General features: G+C 44.8%; 1 protein-coding gene across 2 annotated transcripts in view; it reads left to right on the plus strand.

Annotated features, from left to right (window-relative positions):
- Nup75 (nuclear pore complex protein Nup75) overlaps positions 1-21,369 on the plus strand; it is a 140,610-nt gene that overhangs the window by 30,328 nt on the left and 88,913 nt on the right. For both annotated transcript variants that reach the window (XM_068381775.1, XM_068381774.1), the window contains exon 2: positions 14,238-14,337. In XM_068381775.1, coding sequence (XP_068237876.1) covers positions 14,238-14,337 — 100 coding nt within the window. The remainder of the gene's footprint in view (positions 1-14,237; positions 14,338-21,369) is intronic.

Here is a 21,369-nt window from a genome sequence, read left to right on the forward strand (position 1 = left end):
ACCTGTGATTAGTCTGGGATGAATGATAAGGATGACTAGCTTTTTCTTTCTTTCTTTTATCTTCTCCTCTCTTGGGGAACAGCACCTACGGTCCTCTGCAAGCTGGCCTCGTGTGTGTGCACGTAAAACCCTTTCCCATGTGTAACCTAGTATAGAAATATTTGTTGCGTCCTTGGACCCCAAGGTGAGGTGGGATTGGCTAACGTCTATGGAAAATTCAAAGGTTCCTACGTTTCTGAGAACTCTTACCTAGACTAGTCACACTGCTAGTATCATAGCCTCACAGATTGCTCATGCTGCTAAATATTGCTTTGCACAGAATTTAGCGAGGTGTCAGGGTTTCTCCCTTATACGTGCAGAGCACGCACTGGTAAACTCCGGGTCAAAAACCAGTCAGTTGGTCCGGACTTCCACCCTCCAAAAAGGTGAATCATCCCCAATAAAGAGCGAGAGGGTTTATAATTAGTGTCGGAACAAATGACAGTTTTAAATATTAAACTTAGCCGGTGAATATATAATAGCTGACGTCTCCGACGGCTCGACAGATTCCAAAAACTCGCGAGCGATTGCCGTGAAGGTTGCGGGTGTGACCACCAGCGTCGACTATCGGCCAGATACCGCATATACTTGTAAACATCTCCAGTTCTTCTCTGTCGGTCTTGTCGACAAGTTGGTTCCACTCGCTTTATGACCTCGAGTTTTCTACCGAATTGGTGAAGTACTTGGTTTTGGTTTTATTGCTTTCGCCGTGTTGGATTATTCAATACTATCTTCAAAAGAAATGCTTTTGAAAGGAGAGGAAAAGTGTTTTGCCCTTGCTTTTTTTTTTATCTCTGGTTTTTCCATAGAGTAAAGATGGCCGACCCTTCCCTCAGTGTACGGAAGTGTGTTTAAGGCTTTTAGTAATTATTTTATCACGTTATAAATTATTGTTGATATTTATAGATTTTCCTCTATATATTTTATATCTCACCCGCCTTTATTAGGCCTCTTCGATTAGCTTTCCATTTATACTAAACATCAAGATAAATTTTATGTTTTGTTTATATGCGGCCTTTACCTATTCCTTGTAGGCGGTCCTAACTTGGAAAATGAAGTTAAACAACGTTGAGCCCATTCAACTTTTATTTTTGTTAAGTTTAAATCAATTTCTCTGTAAGAGTTATGAAATGAATATTTTTTTAGAAAATATTTTAAGGAATATATTCTTTGAATAGTCTTCGTGCTGTTTTTTTCAAAGATGAACTAATGTTTGGTTTATTTATGCTTCGCAGTTTGCGCTCTATCGTTACGATAGAGAAAGAAAGAATCACGGTTTCACTTTGCAGAAAGAGTAAATCGATTTTGACGTTTTGTTCATTCTTCTTTCAAACTGAAGTGTTTTAGATACTAATTTAAAGGAACTTGTTAATTTTCAATTTCTTAGTCCTTTCAGTTTTTTCCTTTGGTCAAATAACCTGTTTATTGACGAAGGGTGAGTGGGCAATTCTCTTGTGTGTGACAAGAGAGAGAGAGAGAGAAAGAGAGAACGATCCGATCTTTATTCTCGTCCCAAGTCTCTGTACAAGGAGTTTGGGAGCGAGTAACGTTGTTCTCGATTTAGTTTTTTACTCTCGTCCCAAGTCTCTGTACGGGGAGAGAGGATAAAACGTTTTTAGTTTTTATTCTCGTCCCAAGCACTGTACGGTGAGAGATTGAAAACGTAGTCTTTAGTGAACTAGTGTTTAGTCTCCTCCCCAGTCACTGATCCTTTTTAACTTTATATATTTCCATTTTATTCGATATATATGTATATGTTTATTGATTTTTGCATGTGTGTTTCATTTTGTACTAATGTGCTTACATTATACGACTCATTTCGCAGTTATAACCTTTTGATGTAAGGGAGAATTGCGTGCTTCAGGTAGAAATCAGTTTTAGTCATGCCTAATGTGAAATTATTGAAAAATACGATATCAGTGAAGTAAGTGCAAAAAACATGTTCTGTGTTGCGGAGGGTTCGTTTGTTCGTGCTTGTCGCTCCCCTAGTCCGAGACCTCTTTCAGGCTCCCCTGCACCAGGGAGAAGTAATGTCGTAGGACTTAAGGGGACGAGAGGCTTTAACCAACGTACAGACGTTCCCTCTTTGGTATCGGACGTTTCTCGTCAAGATCGCCCTTACCATAAGACGGGTGAGACTGTGTTCTCCTCGTCATCCGAAGACTTTTCGCAAAAGAAACCTTGGCGCAAGGTTTCTAGACCCTTGAAGCGAAAGTCAGTCCCTTCAGGACAGGTCCAGCGTCCTGGCTGTGGCCATTGGGACAGCTCTGACCCTTTGCAGTCGTCGGAAGACTGTTCGCCTATTAAACGCAAGCGTAACACGGGGTCCGAGGGTCGCGGTAAAGGCAATGTTTTGCCAACACAGACGTTACCGTCGTCTCGGCCCGTTCCGACTCCCGTTGATCCTAAATGGGTTGTCCTGCAGGACATGCAGACTAAGCTTGCCTCCCTTATGGAGAAGTATGACGTTGAGCAGGTTCACGATGAACCTTCGCTTTCGAGTCGCCGTTACGCTAAACGAGACTCTGGCCGTCAGCCGCCCAAACGAGCATTTACTCGTCCGTTTGACGTTAGTGCTGACGTTTCTTGTACTTTGAAACGTGATGTCAGTAGTTTTTCACGTCAGTCACGTGACATGGATCCTCCCTCGCTGCAGTCTCGTGTTGACTTTCAACCGCTGCCGCAGTCTCGTGTTGACGTTCAGCCGCTGCCGCAGTCTCGTGTTGACGTTCAGCCGCTGCCGCAGTCTCGTGTTGACGTTCAGCTGCTGCCGCCGCAGCCCCGACCGGACGTTCGCCGACCGGCTCAGTTGCCTCGACTTGACGTTGAGCGTCAATCACCGCAGTCGAAGGTTGTTTTGCCTGCTCAGTCTATGCAGTCAAGGCAGTTCCGACGTGACGTCGAGCGTCAATCAACTTCAGTTGTTGTTGTTGGTCAGTCACAAGGATTTCAGTCCTTTCAGCAGCGGCGTGACGTCGCTTCCTCTACTGCTACTGCTGCTCCTTTGCTTGTTGACATTGCCTGTCAAGCGTTGCCGCCGCGGCAAGTCTCTCCTTTTCATGAGATTCGGCAATTGTCGGACGAGGTTCCTTCAGATGAGGAAGTTGCTGATCCTCCTCCTACTGATATTCCTTTGGGGACTTTGTCAGACGGAGAGGAGCCTAAAGCTGCTCAGCCCTCTATGGACTTTAAAAAAATCATGCTGATTTTTAAGGATCTTTGTCCGGACCATTTTGTAACTGCTGCTCCTCGTTCGCCTTCGTCAGAGTTTACACTAGGCCTAGCTACTTCGAAGCCGTCGTTTTCTAAGCTAGTGCTCTCTCGCTCTTCTAAGAGAGCTTTACGTTTGCTAGGCGACTGGTTGATCACCAGGAGGAGTTTGGGGGAGACAGCCTTTGCTTTCCCTCCTTTTAAACTGGCTTCTAGAGCGAGCGTCTGGTATGACACGGGAAAAGTTCTCGGCTTGGGAGTTCCTGCCTCTGCCCAGGGAGACTTCTCAAGCCTCATAGACTCTCCCCGTCGCCTGGCCATGAGACGCTCCAAGATTTTATGGTCGGCTTCAGAGCTAGACCATCTCCTGTTAGGAGTTTTTCGAGCGTTTGAAGTTTTTATTTGTTGGATTGGTCCCTGGGAGCCTTAAGTAAGAAGGTCTCTCCAGCTGTCAATGTATTGCTGTACAATTATGTCATGCATGAACAAGGCTATCAGGGATGGCTCCAATGATCTGACAGCCACGTTCACTGCAGGAACAAGGCTATCAGGGATGGCTCCAATGATCTGGCAGCCATGTTCACTGCAGGAGTACTTAAGATGTAAGTGCGCTCAATGTGTTCATTGTCAAGACAAACTTCACGATGAAGACTACCAAATCTGTCTTGGCAGCAGTAAGGGAAGGCGACTGGATGGTCTCTCTCGACCTTCAGGATGCATACTTCCACATCCCGATTCATCCAAACTTTCAACAACATCTGAGGTTTGTGGACGGGAAAGTAATGTACCAATGTCGAGCACTGTACTTCGGCCTCATTCCTGCTCCTCTTGTTTTTACAAGGCCCTTGCAAAATGTAGCAAGCTTTCTACATTTTTTGAGGATTCAGAGCCTCCCTTTATTTTGACGACTGGCTAATCAGGGCGTCGTCATTATATCGCTGTCTGGAGAGCCTCTAATGGACATTAGACCTAACCAAGGAGCTAGGTCTCATAGTGAACGTAGAGAAGTCGTAACTTACAGTACCCCATCCCAGACTAGTCTTTATTTGGGAATGGAGATACAGTGTCTGATTTTTCGGGCCTTTTCGTCTCCCACAAGAATGGAACAAGCTCTGTTAAAAGTCCTTCACTTGCAAGAGAAAAACAGTTGCTCTGTAAGAGTTTGAACTAGCCTCGTGGGAACTCTTTCATCGCTGGAGTAGTTTATCTCTCTGGGGAGACTCAACCTATGCCCTCTCCAATTTCACCTAAACCATTGGAACAAGGAGAAGGGCTTAGAGAGTATCTCTTTCCCAATCTCCAACTCAGTCTAGACATGTCTGACTTGGTGGGACAGCAACATCAGACTTCGAGAAGGTCTTTCTCTTGCGATCAAGAACCCAAACCATGTGTTGTATTCAGATGCATCGGATTTGGGTTAGGGAGCTCCACTGGACAGTCTGGAATGCTCGGGTCTTTGATCCACGGATCAGAAGGAACTCCATTTAAGGCAAGTAACATCTCTCCTTTGGCGAGATTTGTGCAAGGAAAAATGAATGTCTTGGCGGACTGCCTCAGCAGAAGAGGACAAGTCATCTCCATGGAGTGGACGTTGCATAAGACTGTGTGCGAGAAGCTATGGATGACATGGGGTCAACCCACCATAGATCTTTTTGCGACTTCTCTGACAAAGAGGCTCTCGACTTACTGCTTTCCAGTTCCAGATCCAGAGGCAGCCCACATAGACGCTTTCCTGCTGGACTGGTCTCACCTGGACGTTTATGCCTTTCCACCTTTCAAGATCCTAAACAAGGTGCTGCAGAAGTTCACCTCTCACGAAGGGACCAGGTTGACATTGGTTGCTCCACTCTGGCCCGCGAGAGAGTGGTTCACAGAGGTACTTCTATGGCTGGTAGACGTTCCAAGAAGTCTGCCGTTACGGATGGATCTCTTGCGACAGCCTCACGTAAAGAGATTTTATCAAAGCCTCCCCACGCTTCGTCTAACTGCCTTCAGACTATCGAAAGACTCTCTTGAGCTCGAGGGTTTTCGAAGGAGGCAGCTAGAGCGATCGCGAGGGCTAGAAGATCCTCGACCATCAGGATCTATCAGTCGAAATGGGAGGTATTTAGAGACTGGTGCAAGTCCTCCTCTATTTCCTCTTCCAAGTGCCTCTGTAGCGCAGATTGTGAATTTTCTGCCTTATCTGAGAAACGGTCGCTCCCTCTCTGCATCCACCATGAAAGGCTACAGAAGCATGTTAGCTTCTGTTTTCAGGCATAAGGGTTTGGATCTTTCTAATAACAAAGATCTCCAAGACCTGCTCAAGTCTTTCGAGACTTCCAAGGAGCATCACATTTCGACTCCTGCTTGGAACTTGGACGTGGTCCTACAGTTCCTTATGTCAGACAGGTTTGAACCATTAAATTCAGCCTCCCTGAAGGATCTTACCCTCAAGACACTTTTTTTTGGTGAGCTTGGCTTCGGCTAAAAGGGTTAGTGAGATACATGCTTTTAGCAAGAACATCGGTTTCTCCGCTAATAAAGCAGTATGCGCTCTTCAACTTGGTTTTTTTGGCCAAGAATGAACTTCCGTCTCGTCCTTGGCCTAAATCATTTGAAATCCCCAGACTTTCTGAGATTGTGGGGAATGAAGTTGAAAGAGTGCTGTGCCCCGTTAGAGCTCTTAATTTTTGTTTATCCAGAACTAAACCGCGACGAGGTTGTTCAGAGGCTTTATGGTGCTCCGTTAAAAAGCCCTCTTTGCCTATGTCTAAGAATGCGTGGTCTTATTTTATTAGACTTTTGATTAGGGAGGCACACACTCAATTAAGTGAGAAGGATCATAATTTACTTAAAGTCAAGGCTCATGAAGTTGAGCGATAGCAACTTCTGTAGCGTTTAAGCAAAATAGACCCATTAAAAGTATTATGGACGCGACCTTTTGGAGAGGCAAGTCGGTTTTCGCTTTATATTACTTGAAAGATGTCCAGACTCTTTATGAGGACTGCTACACACTGGGACCATTCGTAGCAGCGAGTGCAGTAGTGGGTGAAGGCTCTACCACTACATTCCCTTAATCCCAATATCCTTTTAATCTACTCTTGAAATTTTTAATCTTATTTTGGGTTGTACGGGAGACTAAGAAGTCTTTCGCAATCTTTTTGATTTGGCGGGTGGTCAAAATATTGTTTCTTGAGAGCGCCCAGATTAAGGGTATTGATGAGGTCCTGTTATAGGGGTGTTCACCCTGGTTATAGCAGATCCTGGGAGTCTTTCGGCATCCTAAGAGGATCGCTGGGCTTCATGAGGATAGCGGACTAATGAGGCAGAGTAATAATCATAGTCTGCTTCCTTACCAGGTACCTATACTTAAGTCTGTTTTTTGAATAATTGTCAAAAACTCTTGAGCATATACGCCTTTATTGTATTAATACTGGTCTCTACCCACCACCATGGGTGTGAATCAGCTATTATATATTCACCGGCTAAGTTTAATATTTAAAAATGATATTTTGATTATAAAATAAATTTTTGAATATACTTACCCAGTGAATATATAAATTAAAGGCCCTCCCTTCCTCCCCGATAGAGACCTAGGGGACTGAGAAGAACTGGAGATGTTTACAAGTATATGCGGTATCTGGCCGATAGTCGGCGCTGGTGGTCACACCCGCAACCTTCACGGCGATCGCTCGCGAGTTTTTGGAATCTGTCGAGCCGTCGGAGACGTCAGCTATTATATATTCACCGGGTAAGTATATTCAAAAATTTATTTTATAATCAAAATATCATTTTTCAATATTTAACTTAGCCGGTGATTATATAGCTGCAACTCTGTTGCTCGACAGACAACTCTACGGTAAAAACTCGCCAGCGATCGCTACACAGGTTGCGGGTGTGCCCAACAGCGCCATCTGTCGACCAGATATCCAGTTCTCAATGTAAACAAAGACTCAATTTTCTCTCTGTCGAGGTGTCGACAAGACGTACTTTACTCGCTGTTGCTAAACTGGAGTTTTTCACATCTAATTGGTGAAGTACTTTATTCTAGTTTTGAGCTTTCGCTGTGCAGGGTTTCTCTTCACACAATCCTTGAACTCTTTTTGATAACGGATTCTTTGTTGATGACTTTTTGATAGTTTTTTGGAATTTCCCTTGACCAATTCAAAATGGCTGACCCTTCACAAGTCCCCAAATTTAGGAAGTGCAATGCTAGGGACTGTTCAAGGCGTCTTCCGAAGGCTTCTATCGACCCTCAAACTGTTTGTTCCAATTGTCGGGATAAAACCTGTCAATTGGAAGATCGGTGTGAGGAGTGCGTTGGCCTTTCGGAATTCGATTTTATCGAATTTCAAAAGTATACACGTAGGCTAGAGAGAGATAGAGTTAGGAGAAGTTCTTCTCGTTCTATTGATATATCCTCTCCTCATGCCCCACAACCTATTCCTTCCCCTGTAGTGGTTGCTCCTAACCCCCCTCCTGACACTCAGGAACCATCGATGGCTGATATGATGCGTGCCATCCAGGCTCTGGGTGAGAGAGTTGAGTCCCTTGCTAGTGACCGTAATCAGCTCATGGCGGATGTGAAGGAGCTTAAGTGCAAAAGTGCAGTGGGAAGTGCTAAAGTGCCGAGTGATAGTGTTGTGGATAGTGTTGCGCTTGAGGGCTCGTCTGTTCGTGCCTGTCGTCCTCCTAGTCCGGGACCTCTTGCAAGCTCCCAAGTCCAGGGGAGAAGCAATGTCGTACGACACATGGGTTCGAGAGGCTTTAATCAGCGAACAGATGTTCCCTCCGTGGTATCGGGCGTATCTACCCAAGATCGCTCCTACCTAACTAAGACGAGAGAGCCCATTTATACCTCGTCTTCTGAAGGTGTTTCTCGCAAGAAACCTTGGACCAAGGTCTCGCGACCGTTAAAACGCAAGTCGGTCCCTTCAGCACAAGTCCAACGGCCCGGTTGTAGCCACTGGGTCAGTTCGGACTCGCTGCCGTCATCCGATGACTGCTCACCGGCTAAGAGAGGCAAAGCGGTACCGCTTCAGACAGTAACACCGTCTGTTGCCGCACCTGCTCCCGTAGACCCTAAGTGGTCTCTACTGCAAGACATGCAGTCTAAACTGACGTCTCTAATGCAGGACTTTCGTGCGGAGAAGGTTGCTGCCGCATCAGCTAGTGCAGTACCTAGCCTACAACCTTCCACACGATCGGTTGTGCGTCCTGTGGACGCTGAGGTAACCTTCTCACGCACACCAGTTGAGAGAGTTCCTCCACCCATGCGTTCCAGTGTGATCTGCCAGCCGCATGTTGACGTTAAGCGACGCACGGAGGTTGCCGTTGATGTTCTGGAGGTTCAACAACCGTCAGAGTTGCTTTGTTTTGACGCGGTGCGTCAACCTCCGCAACCCAGTGTGGTTTCCACTGCGCACCCACATCAGTCCAGACAGTCTGGAGTAGACGCTGTGCGTCCCCGCGCTGCCATGGTTGTTGCCAGCTCACAGACTGGGCAGCAGTTCCATGACGTTGCGTCCGGCTCAGTCACGCATGCACCAGTGCGACCGGACTCAGCGATCCAGCCGTTACCCACTCCGTTGCCGTTTCCTCATCAGTTGTCGGATGAGGAACTTTCTGATGATGATGTTGCTGCACACATAGATGAACCACAATCAGATTTGGACGAGCCTAAGTCTACTCAACCCTCTTTGGACTTCAGAAAAGTTTTGGCCATTTTCAAAGAGCTGTTTCCGGACCAGTTTGTTTCTGTGGCTCCTCGTTCTCCGCCGTCAGAGTTTGTGTTAGGCATGCCGTCTACCACTCCTGCCTTTACTAGACTCGTCCTCGCACGCTCGTCCAAGAGAGCTTTGCGGGTGATAGGAGAATGGTTGCAGTCCAAGAAGAGTTTAGGGAAGACAGCCTTTGCGTTTCCCCCTGCTAGACTCTCTTCTAGATCGAGCGTCTGGTATGCCACGGGAGAAGTTCTCGGCTTGGGAGTTCCTGCTTCTGCCCAGGGCGACTTCTCAAGTCTTGTAGACTCTCCCCGCCGCCTTGCCATGAGACGCTCAAAGATATGTTGGTCATCTTCGGACCTGGACCACCTTTTGAAAGGTATCTTTAGGGCCTTCGAAGTTTTTAATTTCTTAGACTGGTGTCTAGGAGCCCTAAGCAGAAAGATCTCTCCGACAGAGAAAGAGACTTCCTTGCTCATTATGTCCTGCATGGACAAGGCCGTACGTGATGGGTCTAATGAGCTTGCTGCATCATTTGTGTCTGGAGTCCTTTAAAAAGCGTGAAAACCTCTGCTCATTCCTTTCAGCTGGAGTTACACCGTGCCAGAGATCTGAGCTTCTCTTTGCTCATCTTTCCAAGTGCCTTTTTCCAGAAGCCCTGATTAAGGAAATAGCCGCTTCATTGGTGCAGAAGGACACTCACGTTCTTGTTGCGTCCTCCGCTCGCAAAGCTCCCCCTTTGCCTACCTTGTCAGCTAGACCAAGGATGGACACTCCAGCGTCCCGTTTTATTCCGCCCTTTCGTGGCAGAGCCTCCAGCAGAGGAGGTGCTCGTGCCGAAGGGAAACGAGGAAAGAAGAAAGGATCCAAGTCCTATAAGGGCAGAGTCTGACTGCCCGCATCTTCATACAGCAGTGGGAGCCAGACTCAAGAACTTCTGGCAGACCTGGGAGAAGAGAGGCGCAGATGCACAATCTGTGAAGTTGCTCAGAGAGGGGTACAAGATCCCTTTTGTACGGGAACCCCCTCTAGCAATGTCTCCCATCGATCTCTCTCCCAGGTACAGAGAGGAAGACAAGAGACGAGCCTTGAAACGAGAAGTGTCTCTTTTACTAGAGAAGGGAGCGGTGGTCAAAGTCTCGGACCTTCAATCTCCGGGATTCTACAACCGCCTCTTCTTGGTGTCAAAGAAGACAGGAGGGTGGAGGCCGGTGCTAGACGTCAGTGCTCTGAATGTCTTTGTCACAAAGCAGACGTTCTCCATGGAGACCACAAAGTCAGTCTTAGCAGCGGTCAGAAGGGAAGACTGGATGGTCTCTTTAGACCTAAGGGACGCCTACTTCCACGTCCCCATCCACCCGGACTCCCAACCTTTTCTGAGATTCGTTTTCGAAAAGGTTGTCTACCAGTTTCAAGCCCTGTGCTTTGGCCTAAGCACAGCTCCACTTGTGTTTACGAGGCTGATGAGAAATGTAGCCAAATTCCTTCATTTATCGGACATCCGAGCCTCCCTCTATTTGGACGACTGGCTTCTCAGAGCCTCTTCCAGTCGTCGCTGTCTGAAGGATCTAAAGTGGACTCTAGATCTGACCAAGGAATTGGGTCTCCTTGTCAATATGGAAAAGTCACAACTGGTCCCATCCCAAACTATTGTGTATTTAGGGATGGAGATTCACAGTCTAGCTTTTCGGGCTTTTCCGTCGGCCCCCAGAATAAGCCAAGCCCAGTTATGCATCCAGAACATGCTGAAGAAGGAACAATGCTCAGTCAGGAAGTGGATGAGTCTGGTAGGGACGCTATCATCCCTGGAACAATTTGTGTCATTAGGAAGACTACACCTCCGTCCTCTTCAATACCATCTAGCTTTTCACTGGAAAAAGGACAAGACGCTAGAAGCGGTCTCGATCCCCATTTCCGAAAAGATGAAGTCTTGCCTGACTTGGTGGAAGGACAGTATCAACCTAAGAGAGGGTCTTCCCCTGGCTGTTCAGACTCCCAACCACGTTCTCTTCTCGGACGCATCGGACGTAGGCTGGGGCGCGACATTAGACGGTCAGGAATGTTCAGGACTGTGGAACTCGAGTCAAAGAATCATGCATATCAACTGCAAGGAGCTGCTGGCAGTACATCTGGCCTTGAAAAGCTTCAGGTCTCTCCTTCGAGGCAAAATGGTGGAAGTGAACTCTGACAACACCACTGCCTTGGCGTACATCTCCAAGCAAGGAGGTACCCACTCACTGACGTTGTACGAGATCGCAAGGGACCTGCTCATCTGGTCAAAAGGTCAAAACATATCACTAGTAACGAGGTTCATCCAAGGCAACTTGAATGTCTTGGCAGATTGTCTCAGTCGGAAAGGGCAAGTAATTCCAACGGAATGGACCCTCCACAAGGATGTATGCAAGAGACTTTGGGCCACTTGGGGCCAACCAACCATAGATCTCTTTGCAACCTCGATGACCAAGAGGCTCCCAATATATTGCTCACCAGTCCCGGACCCAGCAGCAATACATATAGATGCCTTTCTCCTAGATTGGTCGCATCTAGATCTATACGCATTCCCACCGTTCAAGATTGTCAACAAGGTACTGCAGAAGTTCGCCTCTCACGAAGGGACAAGGTTGACGCTAGTTGCTCCCCTCTGGCCCGCGAGAGAATGGTTCACCGAGGTACTTCGATGGCTAGTAGACGTTCCCAGAAGTCTTCCTCTAAGGGTGGACCTTCTACGTCAGCCACACGTAAAGAAGGTACACCAAAGCCTCCGCGCTCTTCGTCTGACTGCCTTCAGACTATCGAAAGACTCTCGAGAGCTAGAGGCTTTTCGAAGGAGGCAGCCAGTGCGATTGCTAGAGCAAGGAGAATATCCACCCTTAGAGTCTACCAATCGAAGTGGGAAGTCTTCCGAAACTGGTGCAAGTCAGTATCTGTATCCTCGACCAGTACCTCTGTAGCTCAAATAGCTGACTTTCTCTTATACCTGAGAAAAGGACGATCCCTTTCAGCTCCCACTATCAAGGGCTACAGAAGCATGTTGGCATCGGTCTTCCGGCATAGAGGCTTAGATCTTTCCAACAATAAAGATCTTCAGGACCTCCTTAAGTCTTTTGAGACCACGAAGGAGCGTCGTTTGGTTACACCTGGTTGGAATTTAGACGTGGTACTAAGATTCCTCATGTCAGACAGGTTTGAGCCGCTACAATCAGCCTCCCTGAAAGATCTCACTTTAAAGACACTTTTCCTGGTATGCTTAGCCACAGCTAAAAGAGTCGGTGAGATTCATGCCTTCAGCAAGAACATCGGATTTTCGTCAGAAAAAGCTACATGTTCGCTACAACTTGGTTTTCCAGCCAAAAATGAGCTGCCTTCTCGACCTTGGCCGAAATCATTCGATATTCCCAGTTTATCGAATATGGTAGGCAATGAACTAGAAAGAGTCTTATGCCCTGTGAGAGCTCTTAAGTTCTATTTAAAGCGAACTAAACCTTTATGAGGCCAATCTGAAGCTTTATGGTGTTCAGTTAAGAAACCATCTTTGCCTATGTCAAAGAATGCTTTATCCTACTTTATCAGACTGTTAATACGAGAAGCTCATTCACATCTGAGTGAGGAAGACCAAGCATTGCTTAAGGTGAGGACACACGAAGTTAGAGCTGTCGCAACTTCCGTGGCCTTTAAGCAAAATAGATCTCTGCGAAGTATAATGGACGCAACCTATTGGAGAAGCAAGTCAGTGTTTGCGTCTTTTTATCTAAAGGATGTCCAGTCTCTTTACGAGGACTGCTACACACTGGGACCATTCGTAGCAGCGAGTGCAGTAGTGGGTGAGGGCTCAACCACTACAATTCCCTAATTCCATACCCTTTTTAATCTTTCTCTTGAAATGTTTTTATTGTTGTTTTTTGGGTTGTCCGGAAGGCTAAGAAGCCTTTCGCATCCTGGTTGATTTGGCGGGTGGTCAAAGTCATTTCTTGAGAGCGCCTAGATTAGGGGTTTTGATGAGGTCCTCTTGTATGGGTTGCAACCCTTGATACTTCAGATCCTAGGGGTCGATCAGCTTCCTAAGAGGATCGCGAGGCTCCGTAAGGAAGACGTACTTAAAAGGCAGAGTAATTGTTCAAGTCGACTTCCTTACCAGGTACCTATTTATTTTGTTTTTGTTATTTTGATAACTTCTAAAATGAAATAAAAACTCTTAGCTCATAAAAGAGTAAACATATATTGCTGGTCTCTACCCACCACCCTGGGTGTGAATCAGCTATATAATCACCGGCTAAGTTAAATATTGAAAAATGTTATTTTGATTATAAAATAAATTTTTGAATATACTTACCCGGTGATTATAAATTAAATGACCCTCCCTTCCTCCCCAATAGAGACGCAGTGGGACGAGGAGAAAATTGAGTCTTTGTTTACATTGAGAACTGGGTATCTGGTCGACAGATGGCGCTGTTGGGCACACCCGCAACCTGTGTAGCGATCGCTGGCTAGTTTTTACCGTATAGTTGTCTGTCGAGCAACAGAGTTGCAGCTATATAATCACCGGGTAAGTATATTCAAAAATTTATTTTATAATCAAAATAACATATTTGAAAGTAATTCGTATTTTTCCTAACGATGCAAACCTTGAGCTCTTTATACAAATTTTTCCTGCCATCACCTATCCCCCTTTAAGTCCTGCCTGCAATTAAAAATGACGAGACAACACCGGTGTGTGTGTGTGTGTGTGTGTGTGAGAGCGAGGTAGCCAGCTAACCCCCTATCCATCCTGCTAACTAGCGGTGGGGTAGTTATACCTCGCTGAAAGTCTTATGGCTAGTCTTCCAGCTTCGCTGAAAGTGTATCCATAATAAGGAGCTCAAGGTTTGTGTTGTTAAAAAAAATACAAATTACCTTTAAAGTTGTAATTTTTACGCATTTATCAGGAAACGTCTGCTGGAAAGTTTGATTCACCACTAAGATAGTTAATACATTCTTAGGGTCTTCTATGTATTTCAGTCTTGCCCTCGCTTACTGGTTACCGGGATTGTAAAGAGGTGTTATTTTAAGAATTGACATGCAGGTGAAGGGTTGGGCTACTCACTCGCGCTCATCACTTGTTAACGATTTCGTTAACGAATTAAACGCATGTTACAGCTCCTTTGAAGACAGGTTTCCTATTTTAAAGAACTACAGTATTTTTTATATAGCTAGGAAAAATGCAAATTGATTCTTACAAATTTTATTTTTAAGTTTTGTTTATAAAAATTTGATGATAAATTTTATATACTGTATATTTTTTTTCAGGATGTCCCTGATCCTTTGATGGTTGGCGGAATGCATGGAGTTCTTGGAGGATTAAACTCCTTTATGCTGTTTCCTCACAAGGCTGTTTCCAGAAATGAAGGTACAGTTTGTTCATACATATATACAAGTATTTTGCCCTTTTAACCCTTTAATGAGAAGCTCTTAATGAGACATAGACATTGTGGTTTCTGTGGAACCATATTTTATAGTAATGAAATACATATCTGAAAGTCTCAAAAAATTATTTGTGTTATGTCTATGAATACTGCATGCATATGAGAGAGAGAGAGAGAGCGAGAGAGAGAGAGAGAGCGAGAGAGAGAGAGAGAGAGAGAGAGCGAGCGAGAGAGAGAGCGAGAGAGAGAGCGAGAGAGAGAGAGAGAGCGAGAGAGAGAGAGCGAGAGAGAGAGAGAGAGAGAGAGAGAGAGAGAGAGAGAGAGCGAGAGAGAGAGAGAGAGAGAGCGAGAGAGAGAGAGAGAGCGAGAGAGAGAGAGAGCGAGAGAGAGAGAGAGAGAGAGAGAGAGAGAGAGAGGGAGAGAGAGAGAGAGAGAGAGAGAGCGAGAGAGAGAGAGCGAGAGAGAGAGAGCGAGAGCGAGAGAGAGGGAGAGAGAGAGGGAGAGAGAGAGAGAGAGAGAGAGAATGCATTGTTCTTGTTTTATTAAAAGAAACAATTATTATCTAGATATTTAAGTTTTTAGTTTATAAACTAAGCTGTATTTTTTTAAAAGAAATTCTAGATAACATACTGCGCAAGAGACAACACATAAGTTGTGTCATGCTTCTAAAGTAGTGGCGTAGGCTACGAGTCTTGAACGAAAACACATAACACTTATAGTAACTGCAGTTAAGCTGGACTGTAGTAATATTACTGTACAGTACATATATTACAATAATATACTGTACAGTATCATTGAGTATTAGGTTACAGTACACAGTATTAATAGATAGGAACCACTTTTTTTATACAGAACCGCAAGGGGATGATGATGACTCGGTAAACTTTACTGTAAGACAAGACTGTACTGTAACCTTACTGCGTCCAGTACATAGTGTACATGTGTGCAAATGTACTGTACACTGTACATTTGGTTTTAAACTTTTAGAAACCAAATTAGAATAATATTAAGCTGTATTTACAGTGTTAATCATCAGCTCGGGCACCCGCTTGTGGCAAGGGGCAGTGACTTTTTGGGTTAGGAGTTAGCCCACCCCAGTGTAGTATTTATTCGGGAAAATTTGTGTATTGCACCAGTGCCTGTAACCTAAATTTTGCGAATGACAAGGCTTGACTGTATAAAGAGAGACTTATGTCAGTCTGTTTAACATAAAATCATTTGCTGCAAGTTAGAATTTTCTAAGTTCTACCAATTCAACTACCCAATTTGGGAGATTATTCCACAACTTGGTCATAACTGGAATAAAACTTTTAGAATATTGTGTAGTATTAAGCCTTTTGATGGAGAAGGTCTGACTATTAGAATTAACTTCATACCTAGTATTATGAACAGGGTGGTACTGTCTGGGATGATCTGAATGTAAAGGATGGTCAGAATTATGGAAAATCTTATGCAACATGCATAATGAACTAATTGAATGACTGTGCCTGAGATTAATATCTAGATCACGAATAAGATATTTAATAGACCCTAAGTTCCTGTCCAACAAATTAATATGAGAATTAGTAGCTGAAGACCAGACAGAGAACAAGACTCGAAACAAAGTAGAAGGAAAGAATTAAAACACTTCAGAATAGACTGATCACTGAAAATCTTGAAAGACTTTCTCAATAAGCCAATTTTTTTGTGCAATTGAAGAAGAGGCAGGCCTATCTTGTTTCTCAAAAGTAAATTTATTGTTGAGAATCACACCTAAAACTTTAAGAGTCATGCAGAGTTAAAGAAACGTCATCAATGCTGAGATCCGGATTTTGAGGAGCAATTGTCCTCGACCTACTTACAATCATACATTGAGTTTTGTTTGGATTCAACTTCATGCCCCATAGATCTCTATGAAGGGATTCTGTAACCCCAGATCTACATTCAGTAGATGGAATTGATGCAAAGATATAGTGCCCATCAATATCAACTCTTTACATTTTATTACTTAAAAAACCAGCAATGATGCTAAGAAAAGACCCACCCACTCCCCACTGTTTCAGTTTGAAAACGAGGGCTTCATGATTAACGCCGTCAAAGGCAGCACTAAAGTCAAGTCCAATCATACGAACTTCCTAACCACAATCAAGCGATATTTGTACAGCATTGGTGATTGTAAGATGGGCATCACATGCTCCAAGGTCTTTATGAAAGCCAAATGGCAAACTAGGGAACATAAGTTTGCTGGTGAGGAGGACAATACCTGTAATGGGAAATGTTCAGCTCCTGAAAGGTCACCCTCCTAGAAGGAATATCAATCATCAGTACTGCTACTCAGCCTCGGGACTATCTTCCCGGTGCAGTGTAAGCTCCTCTTCTCCCCTATGTGAAGCTGGTAGAGATTCCTTCCTTCCACGTGGAATCCTCTGTTAGGAGGACGTATTCTTGAGACCTATCAGACTCTTCCACTCCAGGTTAGGGTCCTCTGCGTGCCGATATAGACAACCCTGAGAAGGAGTCAACCGTGCTTAAGACCTTGGTATTTATTTGAAAACTCGGTGAAGCATCATCCAAGCCCATAAAGAGAAGTCTTATGTCTATAGACTTACGCTATGGTGCTCTGCAAGGATTCCAGGTGAACCTTGAACTACAGTACCTGGATCTAGGTTAGGAAGGGTAGTCACGAACAAGGTAGATCTCCAAGTCGCAAGACCAAGGAATTCTCTGTGGTCTGGCCAGTCCCGGGAGGTTCTTCCTCCAAGTCTGTCTAGACTAATCAATGATGCAATAGAGGAGGTGATGAAAGTGTCATCAGTGGAGAGGCTGAAACACGAGTGGATTTCCTTTTTGACTTCCCACTCCACAGAAATGGAATTGGCATCAATGGCGAGCCTTCAGGCTGTCTTGGATGGACTATTGGTCAGGAGCGGTAGCTCACTTTGCTGTGTCCCATCTTCCTTCAGACAATCACTCCAGAGCTAAGGCGGTCAACTTCTTAGCAAGCCACTTAGCTAACTATTAGGTGAACTAGGTTCTCAAATGGAGAGATGCAGTAGCAAGTTGCTTCTTCAACTGCTTGGGACAGAAAAGTGCCTTTGTGCTTAGGAACTCTTCTCTATCACTGGCATCTCTGTTTAAGCAACAAGATGTTGAGCCAATGGTAAAAAAATGGAGGAAGATGAGTCATGACTCCCTCATCCAGCAGGTGGTTACTTATAGAATCAAAGCCCCCTCTAAGCTCTTGACGTCTGCAGCTTCTTCATCTTCTGCCCCGAGACTGGCAACGAAGATGTAATCAACTGCACCAAAATTCAAGCCCATTCCTGTCCCTTCTTCAAAGAAGGTTGGGGAGAATCCTCCCCCCATTCAACCTCACTCTGGCCTAGTCAGGAAAATAGGTAGGGTGAGGAAAGGGACGCAGAGAAGGGCGTTACCCCTCTCCTACTGTTGCGAGTTGGTGGATGCCTGTCGAGCCATTGGGCAACATGGAGTGAAAGAATGGGTAGTAAAGGTCTATCAGACAGGATACTGCATCTCATTCATCAACTATCTCACTCCTTCGATTTGCTTGAGTTCCGATGATGCTTCAGACATATCATCCAGGATTTCCAAAGTCTCTGGCACTAGCGAAGGAGGTTTCGGCGATGACGGACAAGAACGTGCTAGAAGTTGTTCGAGATGGGTCTCCTGGCTTTCAGTCGATTATTCTTGGTGGAAAAGTCGACCCTAGGATGGAGACTGGTGATCAACCTGTCTATTGAATGAGTTTGTTCGGTAAACACCGTTCAAAATGGAGACGGCTAGCATACCACAGCCTGCTATCAGAAGAGAGGACTTCTTGCTTCATATTGATCTGAAGGATGCGTATTTCCAGATACCTGTCCATCAATTGAGTGGGATGTACCTTTGCTTCCTTTTCAATGAAGTGGTGCATCAGTTCAAAGTCCTGTGCTTCGAGCTATCCACTGCTTCGCAGGTGTCCACTCGATTATTCACGCTAGTCAAGGCATAGGCTTGTTCAAACACGACTGAGGTATCTCAACGATTTTGGTGATCATGTCATCTTCAAGAAGAGTTGCTTCAGGATTGAGATAAACTCCTCGCCTTTTGCATTAATCTGGTGGATCTTAGTCAATTGGCAGAAGTTTTGTCTCAAGCCCAAGAGAAGGAAGAAGTACCTGGAGATGTTCATAGATATGGCAGCAGCTATAATCTTTCTGACAGACTTTTACAAACAGACTCTGGCATGTTGCACAACCTTTTCTTACAGTTCAGTGATTACCAGTACGTAAGTGGCAATGTCTTCTAGAACAGGGTTTCCCAAACTTCAGGACACCATGGAGCCCCTGAGCAGGGCAAAGGTTTTTCACGGAGCACTAACAAGATAATTTCTAAAATAAATATGAAAAACATTAATTTCAAATTTTAATACTAACTAATGATTTTTGGGTTCCTTGACTTAAGGCTTAAGCCAAAGGGAGCAACCACAAAAGCATTGCCAAATTTGCTTCTTTGGTTGTCTAAGATTTGAGTCATGAAAATATATACCAGGTAAAGAATGCTCATGATGGATGTATATGAGAATAAACTACAAATGATATCGACAATAAAAATGAATAGGTCGAAGAAAATCACAACTAAAGAATGGTCTTTATTATTGTTGGGGTCTTTAGATTTTACTTATTATACTCGTCATTATATTTTTTTCAATATTAAACTTACCCGATGATCATATAGCTGTCAGCTCTGCTGCCCGACAGAAAAAACCTACGGGCGGAATACGCCAGCGATCGCTATACAGGTGGGGGTGTACATCAACAGCGCCATCTGTCAAGTAGGTACTCAAGTACTCGATGTCAACAAAAAACCAATTTTCCCTCTGTCGTGCCACTGGCAAGACCTACTAAATACGCCGTCCCTAACTGGATTTGTTTTCACAAGGATTTGGTGAAGTACACTATTCCAGTTTTGAGCTTTCGCTATGCAGGGGTTTTTTCTTCATTTCAAAACTTGAACTCGTTTTGGATAGATTTAATTATGGTGACGAAGAGAGTATGGACTCTCTTTCACTTTTAAATGGCCGACCCTTCCCTTAGACGGAAGTGTGTTTAGGTTTTTGGTAATTTTGCTTAACACGTTATAGATCCATTTATTTTATATCTCTCCGCCTTTTTAGGCCTCTTCGGTTAACTTTCCAATTATTATAAACTTATAAAAAATAAATTTTTATGTTTGTTTATATGCGACCTTTCCTAATAGTAGGCGGTCCTAACTTGGTACCGAAGTTAATTAACATTGAGCCCGTTATATCGTATTTAACCTTTAAAGAATTTAATACTTTTTTAATTTTAATGTTTTATAGAAGAATTTCTTTGATAGTCTCGTACTGTTTTCAAAGATGAACTAACGTTTAGTTTTTAGTCTCCGCAGTTGTTGACGTTCAGAACGTTCAACTTGCGCTCTATCGTTACGATAGAGAGAGAGTGTATCACGGTTTCACTTTGCAGTAAGAGTAAACCGATTCTAGCGTTTCGTTCATTCTTTCTTAGCTTAAATGGTTTAAATTCTAAATAAAGGAACTTTTTATTTGGGAAACCTTTCAGTTTTTTCCTTTAGCAAATAACATGTTTTAACGATATATAATTGGGCTCTTCTCTCAGGTGCTAAATCAAGAGAGAAGAGAGAGAGAGATAGAGACGGAGGGAGAGAGAGGAGAATAAACGTTTCGTTCAAGCGGATAACGTTGTTCTCGTTTTTTACTCTTCTCCCTAGTCGCTGTAGGGGAAGAAGGTAAAACGTTTCTAGGGTTTTATTCTTGTTCCCAGGCTTTATGCGGTGAGAGATTGTAAACGTAGTTTATTTGATCTAGTGTTTAGTCTCTTTTCCAGCCACTGAATTCTTTATCTTTATTTATGTTTTTCTGTTGCATTGTAAAACTGTTTTCGCAATTACTACCTTTTAGTGAAGGATAGGATTGCGTGTTTCAGGTAGAAATCAGTTAAAGTTTCGATTTCAGTGAAATAAGTGCAAACAGAAAATCAAAAGTGATAAAGTGATATGCGCAAAGTGTTACAGTGTTGCGTCCGAGGGTTCGTCTGTTCGTGCCAGTTGTTCACCTAGTCCGGGACCTCTTACAAGCTCCCAAGCCCAGGGGAGAAGTAATGTCGAACGACTTATGGGTTCCACAGGCCTTGATCGACGAACAGACGTTTTTCCCTCCGTGGTTTCGGGCTTATCTACACACGTTGCCGACGTGAGATCGCCCCACCCACACAAAGACGAGAGAGCCCATTTATTCCTCGTCTGCGGAAGAGGTTTCTCGTAAGAAACCATGAACCAAATCTTGCAGCTTTTAAGTGCAAGTCGGTCCCTTCCGCGCAAGTCCAACGGCCTAGGTGTAGCCATTGGGTCAGTTCGAACTCGCTGCAGTCATCCGACGACTGCACACCTCCCAAGAGAGGCAAGGTGGTACCGCAACAGGCAGTAACTCCGTCTGTTGCCGCACCAGCTGTTTTAGACCCTCAGTCACAACGGACAGTAGCTCCGTCTGTTGCCGTTTTTTTGTAGACCCTAAGTGGTCTTTACTGCAGTCTATGCAGACTCAGTTAGCTGCGGTTATGCAGGAGTTTCGTGCGGAGAAGGTTGACACTGCTCTCGTTAGCCTACAACCTGCCACGGTTGTGCGCCCAGCTCACGCTGAGGCTGCCTGCTCCCACACTCCGGCTGCGGAGAGCTCCACCTCCGATGCGCAATCGACCCTGCCAGACACATGTTAACGTTAGCCGACGTGCGGCTCCCTCCGTTAACATGCGTGAGCTACCGCATCAGCAGTGGGAAGGTGGAGTCAAGCTGCCGTGTTTTGACGCGATGCGTTAGTTTCCGCAACCCACGGCAGTCCCCACCACGCACCACCACTCCGCTTTGGTTGTTGCCTGCTCCCACACTCCGACTGCGGAGAAGGTTGACGATGCACCCGTTTGCCTACAACCTGCCACGGTTGTGCGCCCAGCATGGCTGCCTGCTCCCACACTCTTGTT

The sequence above is a fragment of the Palaemon carinicauda genome, chromosome 10 (genome assembly GCF_036898095.1).
Source record: "Palaemon carinicauda isolate YSFRI2023 chromosome 10, ASM3689809v2, whole genome shotgun sequence".
Lineage (NCBI taxonomy): Eukaryota > Metazoa > Arthropoda > Malacostraca > Decapoda > Palaemonidae > Palaemon > Palaemon carinicauda.